A 14,092-nucleotide genomic window follows, 5' to 3' on the forward strand; every position below is an offset into this window, starting at 1 on the left:
AAAACATGTAAATGACAGTGAAATCCATATTAAAATGTGCTATGAACAGTAAAATCTAGTAGAGAAACACATGGATGATAAGTTTATTTAATACTCTTTAGAAATACATTAATTTAAATATAAGGATTCAAAATAAGTCTGTGATACTTACTGTTATCTTTATTATTACACAGCATGGATAGTATGACATTATTTTTCGAATTAATTGTTTTCAGTCAAAGTATGTATGGTGTGATTAAATATAATAAATAAAATTTAAAAAAATATAATTTATTTAATAAATTATTGCACACATTGTCAAATTAAATTAAAAAAAAAATAGAAAACAAGTATTTCAATACTGATTATTTAAACATGTACTTAAATTTTTATTTTATATAAAAAATTAAGTTATGGTAACTAATACACCTATCATATAACACCTGTAGTGGTGCTACTTGATAATTCAATCAAAGCCAAATTCATTTCGTATCCATGGATAACTTTTGGGACAGTCCATACATGTTATCATATACTTATCATGCTGTAGTACTTTTGAAGGTAATTTACACGTCTTTGGTTTACTACATGCTATTTCATTATTTTCAAATTGTTTTTGCTTGCATTGCCATGGCTCAAACTTTTTGAGTTGCAGTACAGGAGTGGGCCGTTTTATCCAATCAATAACTTCTTTGTATGTGACAAAATATACATCTGGTAGTTTTAATAGCTCATCTAAAAATGCCTGTAAAATAAATTTGTAATTTTAATTTCAAAAACAAAGCTTAATTTATATTGTAGAACTGGTGGTGTGAAACTGGTTTCACAACATTAAATTTTATCATCAGTTTCATGATTTAACCTCTAATTTTATAATACATGTATTAATTTCATGTAGCCAGAATTGTTTTGAGCACCATTTAATTTAAATGAAATTACTAGGTTTGAGTAATTAATTTCATGAAAGTTTGATGAAATGATGTAAATCATTTAAGAAACTAGTCTTCAAAGAAAAAAAAAATCTATGTAGGTATGCACTAATATAATCTAAGTGATTAAGTATATAAGTGAGTTGGAATCTGGATACCAAAAATTGTGTGTATTATACGAATTTAAAATTCCTACTATGTTGATAAGCAAATCAAATTAGGCCATATGCTATGGTAGGCATGCCCCTTGCTTTATTATATCAGTCTTTAATTGTCCACTGTTAAACATAGGCCTCCCCCTGTAGCTCGATGAAATGTAATGAAAACACCTAATAACATTGGTAAAAATTCAACCTCTGCAACCCTGGCGTCATATATTCTCCGTCTTTCACATTATATATATTTTATGTTATCTACCTTCAAAGCAAATGTGTAGTTATTATTCTTCAGCCACGTAGAACTAAGATGTATACCAAAAGGTGCTCTGTTTTTTAGGTAATGCCTTTTGAAGTTGTTTATTAGGACATTGTAGACATCTTCACCAGTCAGAGTTGAGGGACAGTACTCCAATGTGGCGCAGATGTGTCCACCATTTAATAGTGGATTTATGACCATTTCCCATAAACCGGCATAACTCCTAGTAGGACAGTATTGGTTATTTCCTGGAACATAAAATTTGAATATTTGATTACATGACTAATTCTAATATTTCTATTAAGAGTTATTATTGCAATTGTGAACATTTTCCTTTTTATAAGGATACTGATATTTTTTTATTGATTCATATTTATTTTCAGTAATATTGCAGGGCCCTACAAAGTACACAACATCGCAATCACAATTATATTGATGTCTATATACATGTATAACGGGAAATTTTATGAACTTATACTATGCTTGTCGTTTCCGATAATTGTTTCGACTTCATCCGGAAGTCGTATTCAGGGGGCGTACGGGGCTTTGCAATTATATTAATCAGACGACGGCATAAAATAAAATTTAGATTTACCATTTAATCTCTTGGGGGATAGACAGAGAGTGCCTAGTGCCAAAGAATTAGCAAGAGATTAAATACTAGATTAATATTTATTATACTATTTAATATTTATTTTATTTATGAAAAATTTTAAAGTAATTGTAATATTTATTGAGAAAAGCATCGTATTCCGCATTCTCATTTAGCGGTGGAGCGTTATATCATTAGTCGTAAACAATGGCGTGCATCGCGCGCGCGGTTCATTCTTCTTGCGGCGAGATGTCTACATTTATTGCAATTGTAGGTACTTCGTTGCATCTTACCTAATCGTTATTCGCACGTTCTACTTAGTTATTATTTATAAGTACTTCCAATAAAAAGTATCCTAGCGTAAATATAAAGTACCCATCTAATTGCAGGTACATTGCATTTTGTAAGTATGTAGTGCTTAGAAGTTTTTATTTGTAACAGAATCGGTATATGCTAGCGGTTTCAGTAAGTGATGATAGGTTACGATGTAGTCAGGTCAGTTGGCCTATCATAACGATTTCATAAGTACCAAGGATGGCTCTCAGAGGGAATCGCGTGGAGGTCGAGCTAACAGCGTATATCGATCCAACTTGTTCCGGTTATATCTATAATAACCCATTTCGTATATAGAATATTAATAAGTACCTGTGCATTTATGGGGCATCTTGTAATCGAGAGTGTATGGCCAGAAGGGAGGGTCGGCAAGTGGAGCCACCACAGTCGCGTCGTACACAAAGCCGAATTCCTGCATCATTAGGAATTGCCGGTTCCAGCCTACTGATAAGTATGGCACTCGAAGACCTCTGTTAAATAATATTGTTATCCATTTTAATAATAACCGTTATCAATCGGTTAAGGGGTATTTCGCTCATAAGTTTTAATGGGGAAAAAAGATCGTTGTTTTTCAAATTGTTTTGGGATACATAATAAAAAACATGGCAACCAACCTGAAGTCTTCCATGCGAACTCTACCAAATCTATTGATAACGTTCGCTTGACCAACCATTTCGTCGAACCAGTCTTCTACAGTAGCGTTTTTAGACCACCATTCTTCTGGACCTCGGTGCCTGATATATATACAAAGTATTTATTACATCTTTTTAAAACGCCGTCAAATAGGTTTTTATACAGATAATATTTGAGATGTAGAAATGTCTTTTTTTTCATATTTACGTGAATAAAGTCGCGGGCACAATAATTAAAAATATTATATTTTTATTGTCTTACGTTATAGAGTTGATAGCGATTTCATGTCCATCGTTCCATAGTTTCTGCACATGTCTATAGTTAGTGTAGAGGTGGGATACGAAGAAAGTAGCTTTAATGGGGCACCCGTTGGGGTTCCGCCTCTCAGCAGTAAACAGCTGTTTGCCATACGCCTCCCAGTTCTCGTGGTTTACGGGACCGTCGAATGTCAACGTGATCATTTGAGGAGTCTGTTGTTGAAAAAATTGTTAATCTGATGTCGGTTTAATTTTTTTTTTTTATGTTTAAAAATAGAAGCTGATAACAAAACACTTTATAGGTAAGTATCTATTATCTAAATAAGTTAGGAAATGGAAATTAATTTGTTTCTTTGTCTGTTTATTGTTAAAAGTTTTGTAAGCGCACATTGTTTTACTACTTTTCAGGGATAACTTATTGAAATTCCATATAATTTAATAAATAGGTTCTATGTTTTTTTAGCTCACATAAGAATTGAATCTTCTATCTTTAAATGGTAATTACACGATATCTGAACGAGTACATGGGAGATATTTGAGAAAAATTGATGGAGGGGTCTTAATTAGACTAATAGGTGCCAAAACAATATATAAAAATAAAAATGTCTTTCTATGTATATTTGTACTGAACTGAATTGGATGCTGTTTTCACAGTAGTATTTCTGACTTAAAATCTGGTGTGTGTTAAATCTTAATACGCCATTTAGAAGTGGCAAATTTAATTGGTTTTTCTATTTCTGAAATACACGCTTGTAAATTAGCGGGCGAAAAGCTAGTTCAAAATGTATATACTTTTATGAACCAGCCCAAACTAGTCATTATTTAATGCATTATATACATATCATTATTATTTATCTCGCTATAGCTATGCCTAGATTACGAATTAAAAAAAGACCCTCTGAAATAAAATAAATTCTAGAACATGTTTTCATACTTGACTTGGCACGAGATTCCCGGGAGTTTCAGTACCATTTCTGGAACAAAAGCAATCTGGCAATTGGCACATCTTGGTGTCGCACGGCTCTGCTGCATTGGGATCGTAGTGGACGTCACACCAACCCTAATATGTATAATTTTAGTACATATACCTCCTTGATAATTGTTTCATTTCAGCTGTTAACCGTCTATTACTAAATATATTGATTGCCATAAAAAATGATCCTGAACTGTCTGCATCCAAATCTATCAACTATATCTATGCTATCAAAACTCTCTCCATTACACTTAATTTGTATAAATTTAAACTTTTTTTCTTTGCTAATGAGATATTATTTGAGTTTTATTCAACATCATATCAGCCGTTAATTGTCCATTGGTGAATATAGGCCTCCCCCATAAGGAGGGTTTAGTTTTAATACGAACATGAAATTATTACGGCAAGAACCCGTTAATAATATATATTATTAGTAAACTACATAAATAGTATTTTTAAATGTGTTTTTTTTTTTTTGTATTGAATGATAATGGAATGGCAACATCGCTTGCGCTACCGCTATACTCTAGTAGTGCACCAGTGAAGGATATGTTACGATGAAGCAGGTCGGCTGGCTCATTCTGGCGAATTAAACAATAAATCAAGTACGATAGTTTTCAGGGGGAACTGTGTAGAGATCGACCAGACAGAGAATATTGCTAGCAACAGGGTTGCTAATTTCTATTACTAACAATCCTTCTGCCCCATCTTTATGTATTCAGCCGTTGTTAAGTGATATGTTTACTACCGAATAACTATCAACATACTTTGTCAGTGCAAACTTAGTTTTCTTGGGATACCATAATTCATTCCTAATATATAGTAGGTCACTATAGGTCAATTAACTTGTTCTCTTTTTTCATCTGTGATTCCTTATACAACCACTGCTTTATCATTTCATTTGATTAACGGTACAAGCATTTTTTTTGCATTTTATATTTGATACTTTGCAAGTTAGATTGTCGAAAGACGAAATGACTAATATAGTGAATGCTACAGATAATTTGAAAACGTGACGTTGTGTTCTATTTAGTATGTGGTGAAAGTTAATGGAAACAAGATTACTAAAATTAGAAAATCGAGAGCTTAAGAACGTTAGACATAATGTAAGAATTGCGAATCGCGTCATGTGAGTGAAACGATTTACATTGTAAACAAATTCTGTTTACGTAACTCGGTCCGATCGTGAGCTAGAGAGAAATTTTAGGGATTTGCGTTTGCAGACAGCCGGGGTAGGTAATTTCAGTTTTTTTATGCAACTTAGAATGGCAAACAAGCTGACGGACCACCTGATGAAAAGTGGTAACCGTCGCCTATAGACATGAGCAATACTCTTTCGTTGTCCCCATGCGTTGCTATTCCTGAGGACTAAGATGTTATGCCTCTGTACTCTGTAAATTCACTGTCTTATCCCACCCTTCAAACTGAAGCACATCGATACATACACAACTTCCCGCTAGAAACACGAACGGGACAGAGGTGCCGAAGCAAACGACTTTTGTACTTGTAAACTGTTACTGTCTAGTAAAAGTAAATGGTTTTATTATTACTCAATATATATTAATTAATATTAACATGTTGGAGCATCGGTTAATGTACCACTTTAAAACTATTGGACTGATTTTTACAACGGTGCTTTATTACGGTCTTTTATACCGAGTCAATAGTTAGTACCTACATAACTATCTTCGAGTTATCAGAATTTACAAGTTTTATCAATATTTTGATAATTTTGTTACTATTTAATAATAATAAAGGTTGAGTTAAATTCACCGAACGAATTTTCCCTTATTTTAATATTCTATTTTTTGTTTAGTACCTAAAAATATTTAGGTGCTAAGAGCTTTTTTATATTCTACCATATATATTATACCATAGTTCGATACTTTAGTCTTTAGTCAAATCTTAAACCTAACTCTATACGTATTGACTCTTTTGTTTTTTTTTATTCTAATTCTACTACAAGTAGTTAGTATACCTCATCAGAAGAGTCGTCGCAGTCTATGGACCCGTCACAGAAGTATTCTGCCGGCAGGCATGTGCCGTCGGCGCAACCTAGGTGCGTTTCATTCGCGCATCTTGCTCCAACCAACAAGGGTTTTGGTACGCGAGTTTCTGAAAACAGTTATGATATCATCATGACAGTTTATCGATCGGACTTTGGAAGCCTAGGTATTTAAAAATATTTAATTGCTTACAATTTGGAATTTATACAGCGTCAACATTAGTATAATGTCTGTTAAGTTTGTTTGTTTATTTTGACATGTTTGACATGGAACGTATAATCACGGATGAGAAGTTTAATTATCATTGTTAATTTTACACAAAATTGGGTAAAGTATTTACACAGTCTAAGGAACTTATTTAAATTGTGGTTTTATCTGTGACAGTGGTTACCGGTTGTTAAGTCGCAGTTATGCACATTGTGACGCTTGTCGCATAATTGTCGGTTGACATCAAAAAGCAAGTCTTGGGAACAATGGAACTCAAATACATCGCCGTCTACACAAAGATAATATTTTGCGCATTCTTCATTGGTCCATACGAGATCATCGATGCGGTCCGGATTCCTGAAATTAATAAAATTTAAATATCTAAAATTGTCTGTGGCATCTCAGCTTCAAAACACATATCGATTTCTTTTTTATTTATAATACTGATTAAATCAGGCATGTTGTTTTGTGCAACTTTGTTTGATGCAACTACCCTTAGCACCTGTAATTGGATCCGGGTACCTACCTAGGTGAGAAGGCTAACTTACAAGATCATGTTTTGACTCAAATGGTTCGTAAGAGCATATAAATACTATTTAGATATCCAGATTTAATAAAATCATATTTAAAATCTTTAGGCTAATAATACTTTATTAAACGCTTTTGAATTCCATTACAAATCATGTTGCAGGTCTCCGCTGTGAAAATGTGTATAATTACCTATATTGCTTGCATATGTAGGTAATTTTCCCTGTTTAAGTATAAAGTAAATATAATGTCGCCAAGTTAGCGTTAAAAGATAGAGTTAATAGAATGATAATGGATATCATATTCGCAGATTTGATGAAGAGCGAAAGTGAATTTATGGACTATGGGAATGGGAAATGGTGTGAACTGTGAAATACAAACGCGCCGGTAGTGCTCAGTCAATCAAGGTTGCGGCGAAAGTCGTGGGGTCGTTGTCCGCAATGGCGGGACGCGGGAAATGTTTCCTTTGCACTGCCGCATCACGCAATGATGTGTGATCGAGTGTTCTATTCATACGGAAGGCAAATAGGCAAAATTAAATTATTGTAATTGAGGCAATGAGGCATTACTCAGATTTTGGTACATGTATACAATACATAAACGCTTAAGGAAAAATCTAAGTGTGTAAAGATATCTACATTCTTAGATTCTAATTTTAAGTTCATCACCTTTCCGCAATATTCATTTTTATTAATTTCGCTCCTGTACCACAGGACAAGTAATAATTATACCTGTTCTACTATAGAAATCGTAAGAGAAAAAGTTAATTTATTTAGTTATTTAATTCATAGCAAATTTGTACTTTGTAGGTATAAAAATTATGTTTATTTTAATTTAGATAGCTTTTTTAAGTTGATGAAAATTGAAAATATAATGGTAAGCCCGCCTGCGTTATTGCTTGCGGAGTACCAGTAAAGCATTATGAGTAGTACAGTAAGTAAGTATAGTAAAGATAAAAAATTTATACTTAACAATCATCAATAAAGTATAAATACTATATAATTAGGTCTGAAAATCAAGCTAGGATTAATTTTCAGATAATCGAATCAGAGATTTATCATTCATTAGATCTAATTTATGTAAAACAAATTGCTTAACATTTAAAGAAGTTGACGAATCATTAAGTACGTAGTTGTAACCATAAATTATACGAATTCAAATGATACCATAACAATATTTATTCTTATGACGATATTATGCAGGTGTAAATATTAGGTAGCCTTAGGTAACTTAATGTTACTTATTTGTAAAGTACATACCTGAGTAAAGGTACCTTCCTACATAATGACGAGCTTAAGTGAACATTAGTTGCGTCAATCGCCTTGAACAAAGAGAAATTTTTAAGGGAAAATTCTTTAAAGTGTCACTAAACACTACTATAGTTCTACATGAAACCATATGAACATTTACATACATAAGTTACTACCTAATTCATATACTACATAAATATCGCACTACATAGTAGTGTATTATATATATATATATATATACTAGTATTTCTTGGATAGCAGCTATAATATATATTAGAGCAACTAATATTTTATTGAATGAAGATGGAATGGTGTATTTATATATAATGTAGCCTATCCTGACGAATTCAACTAGAATTAGTCACGATGATTTTCAGGGGGAATCACGTGGAGGTCGACCTGACAGGGTATACTCCCTTCTTCTTTACGTAAATTCCTTTTTTCCTCTTTAAGAAAACTGGATAGATTCCTTCTGTATGATTTTACGTTGTCATTAATATCTAGTTTTTCGAAATAGTGAAAGTTTTTAAATATATATATTAAATTGTACTTCAGAAATTAAAATGAAAATTGGTCCTGTAGTTGCTTAACTTATGCTTTATTATATAAGAATGGCTTCTACTTCTCTCCTCCCGAGATAAAATGTTAGTAATATTTTATCTCGGTTCACTTGATAAAAAGTGGTGTCGTCACCGTTGCTATAGATGCGATCAGTATAGGCAGATGGTTATGGCACGCACGAGTAATGTTGGATTCTGGTACTATGTTATGTACTTAATTTTTTATTTTTATTTAGATCATTCGCCTATAATGTCTATTTGTACAGTCTTAAAGTGATATTCAGAGATCATCGAATGTCAAAAGTCTATATCCTTCTGTAAATCTTTTAAAAATAATTGAATACTTAAGCGTCAAAAATTTATATTGTGTTCTGTAGAAAGTATGTGTTTCCTCTTAAACGAATTGCAAATATCGTTAAATTATAGATGGTAGCAATTATAACAAAATATTTAGGTAGTTTTGCAATACGATGACGGTAACAATTAAACATACAGTTCGCCCGATGTGCCCGATGTGTCCATCGGGCGAACTGTATGTGCAGTGTATAAGCAGTGTTTCCGCTGCGACATCGGAAACACTGCATATAAATTTGATGCTTTCGATTTTGATTATATGGATAAAAAGGATTAATTTTATTTTCTTTACTTGTGGACTTGATGTGTGTACTTCTCTCAATGAAAAATATGTATGAATTAGATTTTTTTTTTATTAAACAAAAAACACTCTACAAACCTGTAGAATCTACCATTTACGTGACACTTCACGTCTGTTAAGCTTCTTTTTGTCACATGTTTGCTCTGCACTTCTGAAATATTTTTGCATTTAAAAATTATTAACACTTACACTATGAAAATGATTAAAAAGTTTAAGTAAAATCTTTGTTGTAGAGAAAACCATATGTTTCAATATAATGTATAGATGAGATCTGAATTTCCATTATATATTTTATAGGTAAATACAACTTTACTAACCTAATGTTAATAAAAATAACAAAAATGCATTAGTGATTTGAAATCGTGAGTGTAGTCGAGCCATGTTACGGCTCTGGTTTCCGTCGAAGCACTGAGTTATCAATAAAACCGCTCATTCAGCGTTTCACGGACTTTCTTTTACTTGACCGTGGTGAATATTGTTAAGTATATGGAAAGTAAAGAAATTGGCAAGTAGCTTATCAATCACTTATGTAATATAAAATATTTACATATAGGTATGTATATTTTAAGCTCTTCGCATATATGTATATTTAGGTAAATATTATGTAAGGGCATTCAGCTAAGAAGAATAGTAAAAGACTAAACTTAAATTTGCAAAATATGTATATCTCGTGATTACAAATTATTATTAACTAGCTGTTACCAATGACTTTGTTCGCGTGATTCAGTATATAAAGTACTCTTTGTGTTAAATTAGGACATAACGCACTATTAAAATTTCATGCAAATCCGTTCAGCATTTCATTTAAAACCTTAAACGTGACTGAGTAATACATATACAAACGGTCTCTGTCTGATTGCTTAAAATGAACATTTTAAATAACAATAAAAAATAACATTCTGTTTTCCATTATGCCCTGTTAGGTAATTTTTTTAATGGAAGATAATGGTATGGTAATTCCGCTTGCGCTAATGGTATACGCTGGCGAGGCGCCTGTGAGAGATGATAGGTGAGAATAAAAAACAGGTCAGTGATCGTGATTTAACATACCATTTTCACCCATCCAAAAAAAAAACATGCAAATTTTGTAAGTGAGACTACATATGTGTTTTTTAAAGGGACTAAACTTTCTGGAAAAAATCTTAAATCGTCGACATTTTTAATCTATGATCAAGTACAGCAATTAAGTTTTTTTAGTACCTATTTTCTTAACGTTGACTGAAAGAAAATGGTTTTGAGCATTAAATTCGTCATGTAAACATTTACATATGTAGTATTAGCTATATTCCGCGGTTTTGCCCACGTGAATTAGTACATAAGGTGTCCTATTTGCTAAGTTAATGTATAATCTACCCGTGTATCAAATTTTATTCAAAATCTGTCCAGTAGTTTTTATGTGAAAGAATAACAAATATCCATTTATTCATCCATCGTTCATCAAACTTTCGTTATTTATAATATCAATATAATAGAATGTATTAAAGAATAAAGAAGTAGATATATATTTACTTTAACTATTTATTAAATTCAAATATTTATCAAGTTCTAATGATTAATGATTTTGCCAACATTAGACATTGACATGAATTATGACATCGCCACTGACAGTTGTGTAAACAAGAAGAAAATACAAGTTCACCCGTTGTGGTGTTTTATGTTTATTTTCGATTTGATATAAAAAAAAAAAAATAGATTATTTAAGGTTCTACAGAAAAAAAAAAAATGAAATATATTACGACAGTTATTCATATTCTTTTTTTATTTGATGCGTGTTTTTCTACTTTGTCTCCACCAACTGATAAGAAGGGCCAGAAAGGAGTTAAAACACAGGAAGGACCGAGGAAAAACAATGTTTTAGACCGAAAACTGGTACTCGAGACTCCTCTAGTGAAGGATATAATTAAATACCATGCAACGTATCACCAGGATTTATCTACAAGTCATTTTAACAATCCTGTTCTAGGTTATGTCACTCCTGTAAGTTACCACTTGTAAATCGATTATTATGAACATATGATTCTTATTGTAAATTATATGTATATAGTTTAGTATTTATTATATTTTCTGTTATAAATTATATTTAAAATATTCACTCTTGGTACTTTAAAAGGTATTTAAAAAAATGCTAAATATTATAGAATTGTGTTTTGTGTTATAAATTCGATATATAAAATTTTTTTAGTGGAATAATAAAGGCTATGATGTAGCGAAAACATGGGCTCCTAAATTTAATTACATATCTCCTGTATGGCTGCAAATCAAGCGGCAGGCTCCAAATATTTATATAATTTCTGGTTTGCAAGATGTTGATCATGCGTGGATGAAAGCCATTAAACAAAAAGGGTCTGCCAGTAATTTAAAAGGTAAGTCTTATGGGAATTGGTAATTCACATTCAAGTAAAAAATTTTTTAGTATTAACCTAAATTAATTACTGCATAATAATATTTACACATATGGGTAATCACTTTTATACACGTACAGTTAGTACCCTATGGCTTTGCCTGTGAATAACTGGGATATATGAAAGCATCTTGTTTAAACAAAATACTGAATGTATTTTATCAATTCCGTCAATTGCTGACCATGATTAATTAACATTTTTATAAACTGTTGCTGTTCCTTATGGCTTTGCAAAATAAATTGTATGGACGTTATCCTGATTCAACATATTTATCTAAACAAAATCAAATTCAAATCAATTTTGCTAATAGCATTATTAAGTAACACTTTTAAATATATAAAGTATATATATATATATATATATATTAATTTACATTTGCAATATCAATAGACCTAATTTATATTCTAATACTAAGCTCTTATTTATAGTACTACCAAGAATTATCTTCGAAAATTGGCAAGTGTCTGATCTTAAAGCATTCTTCCTGGAGCCTTCTTTACATTCCGAACAGAAAGCTTTAATAGAAGAGATAAAGAAATCATGTAAACAATGGAAATTTGATGGTGTAGTTTTAGAAATGCTCTCTCAAATTGGGAAATTTGCTGATAAGTCTGTAAAGTTTATACAACAGTTTGGTAAGTCATTGTATTAATATTTTTTATATTAATTTTTTATCTTCTTACTATAGTGAACATTCTATATGAGCAACTCATTTGAACCAATTTCAATAAAAAAAATTCTTATTGGGAAAAGTTGCTTAGAGGGGAAAAAAGGAGTATAAAAATACTTACTGTTTGGAAAATATTTTTACTTATTCTTTTTACTAACTAAGCTGAGTAGAATAAATAAAATATAAATAATGTTGCTTATATAGAGCATAGATTGTATTACTAATTTATTTTACTCTCTTGGTTGAATTTGTTCTGTGCTTTTACAAAGAATAATTGGAAATACAATTTAATTTGAGTAAGTTATGTTTCATATATAGTAGAACCTGTTTTGTTTAATTCAACTTGTTTAGAAATTGAGTATAGGTATTATAATTATTTTTTAAATTCTATTTAATTTTAAAGGTATATTTAATTTTTTATTAGTAAATTATAATAATATATGATTAAGTTTCAGATTAAACTGTACTGGTTAGAATTAAATATTTTGTTGATTTCCAGGTTCAGAGATGAGTGATGACAATTTAAAATTGATTCTAGTCTATCCACCGTTCCGTGGATATCCTAATGATGAGTTCTTCATTCAGGCATTTAATGATATTTATCCATATGTGGAGGCAGTATCTGTAATGACTTATGATTTTTCTAATCCTCAGAAGCCAGGTATAATTTGTAATAATTATTTCAAATATTTGATTAAAATAAAATACTAATTTAATTATTATAACATATGAAATTTAATATAATTTTATTGTAGGTCCTAACGCACCTTTGTATTGGATGAGACTTTGTGTTGAAAAACTGATTGATAATGATGAAAATTCTGTTAAACGACTCAAAATTCTTCTTGGTTTAAACTTCTATGGAAATTCATACACTGCCAATGGAGGAGGACCTATTGTCGGCACAGAATACATAGAATTATTGAAAAATGCAAAAAACAATCAAGCCTTATCATATAATAATAATACAGCTGAGAATTATGTGGAAATTCGGTAAGAATAACTGTTAATTGCCTCTAAAGAATTTATTTTCAACTGTAAGTTTATATACTTATTTCTGATTTTAGTGAAATTGGACTTTTTTTTTATGCAACCTGGAATGACTAATAGGCTGATCAACATAATAAAAAGTTTACTATTTTCTATTTAATGGGCCATCAGCCTTTTATCAACTGTCGTATAGTTCATGTCTAACTATATACTACAGCTTACTAGTTGCTTAAAAATAGTAACTTGCTATCACCATTTCTGGAATGGTATTAAGTATATTTATTATGGATACTCAAGTCTGAACTAAGCTCAATATTGCTTTCATAGGTCTAAATAAATATATTTAGAGTGACAGTATATAGTTTGTTGCAATATTGCAGGACATCACAAGGTACGAAGAAGATATTTTATCCAACTTTGTATTCCATTCAAAAAAGATTAGATTTGGCTCGAGAATATGGAACAGGAGTGGCGATATGGGAACTGGGACAGGGACTCGATTATTTCTATGATTTATTCTGATCAATTGTGATATTACCTTTAAGTTATTAATTTAATTAAATTATGTATAAATTGCAAATTGTTCTATTATTTGTAATATTGAAACATATGTGTTTTTTTTTAAGTATTTATTATGTCAAGGATTACATTTACACTACATTATCAATCATATTTACATTCAGTCTTCTTAAGACCCTTTCACATTTAGGGCTG

At 31.0% G+C, this 14,092-nt stretch overlaps 2 protein-coding genes across 2 annotated transcripts; one reads left to right on the forward strand and one right to left on the reverse strand.

Annotated features, from left to right (window-relative positions):
• Positions 1-261: 261 nt before the first annotated feature.
• Positions 262-9,712, reverse strand: LOC113516196 (chitin deacetylase 1). The gene is made up of 10 exons (XM_026900575.3): positions 9,634-9,712; positions 9,395-9,467; positions 6,508-6,680; positions 6,089-6,225; positions 4,072-4,197; positions 3,142-3,350; positions 2,862-2,981; positions 2,560-2,717; positions 1,326-1,570; positions 262-724 (listed from the first exon to the last, which is right to left on the reverse strand). Exons 1-10 carry the CDS (start codon positions 9,695-9,697, stop codon positions 446-448), a joined length of 1,584 nt encoding a protein of 527 aa, XP_026756376.1. The 5' UTR covers positions 9,698-9,712; the 3' UTR covers positions 262-445.
• Positions 9,713-10,915: 1,203 nt separating this feature from the next.
• LOC113516052 (chitinase domain-containing protein 1) lies at positions 10,916-13,958 on the forward strand. Its single transcript, XM_026900397.3, has 6 exons — positions 10,916-11,293; positions 11,499-11,679; positions 12,147-12,353; positions 12,888-13,049; positions 13,144-13,381; positions 13,759-13,958. The coding sequence occupies exons 1-6, from the start codon at positions 11,039-11,041 to the stop codon at positions 13,898-13,900; spliced, it is 1,185 nt and encodes a 394-aa protein (XP_026756198.2). The 5' UTR covers positions 10,916-11,038; the 3' UTR covers positions 13,901-13,958.
• Positions 13,959-14,092: the final 134 nt, after the last annotated feature.

Source organism: Galleria mellonella, unplaced genomic scaffold (genome assembly GCF_026898425.1).
Source record: "Galleria mellonella isolate WM207_F2 unplaced genomic scaffold, CSIRO_AGI_GalMel_v1 utg74, whole genome shotgun sequence".
Taxonomy (NCBI): Eukaryota; Metazoa; Arthropoda; class Insecta; order Lepidoptera; family Pyralidae; genus Galleria; species Galleria mellonella.

Bases quoted from the DNA above. Each gene is read 5' to 3' on its own strand.
- LOC113516196 (XM_026900575.3), bottom strand. From the start codon at position 9,697: ATGGCTCGACTACACTCACGATTTCAAATCACTAATGCATTTTTGTTA. The intron at 6,681-9,394 runs GTTTGTAGAGTG...TATTAATTTCAG, and splicing joins GTAAATGGTAGATTCTACAG to GAATCCGGACCGCATCGATG. The intron at 2,982-3,141 runs GTAAGACAATAA...TATATATATCAG, and splicing joins ATCGCTATCAACTCTATAAC to GCACCGAGGTCCAGAAGAAT.
- LOC113516052 (XM_026900397.3), top strand. From the start codon at position 11,039: ATGAAATATATTACGACAGTTATTCATATTCTTTTTTTATTTGATGCG. The intron at 11,294-11,498 runs GTAAGTTACCAC...AAATTTTTTTAG, and splicing joins TTCTAGGTTATGTCACTCCT to TGGAATAATAAAGGCTATGA. The intron at 13,050-13,143 runs GTATAATTTGTA...ATTTTATTGTAG, and splicing joins TTCTAATCCTCAGAAGCCAG to GTCCTAACGCACCTTTGTAT.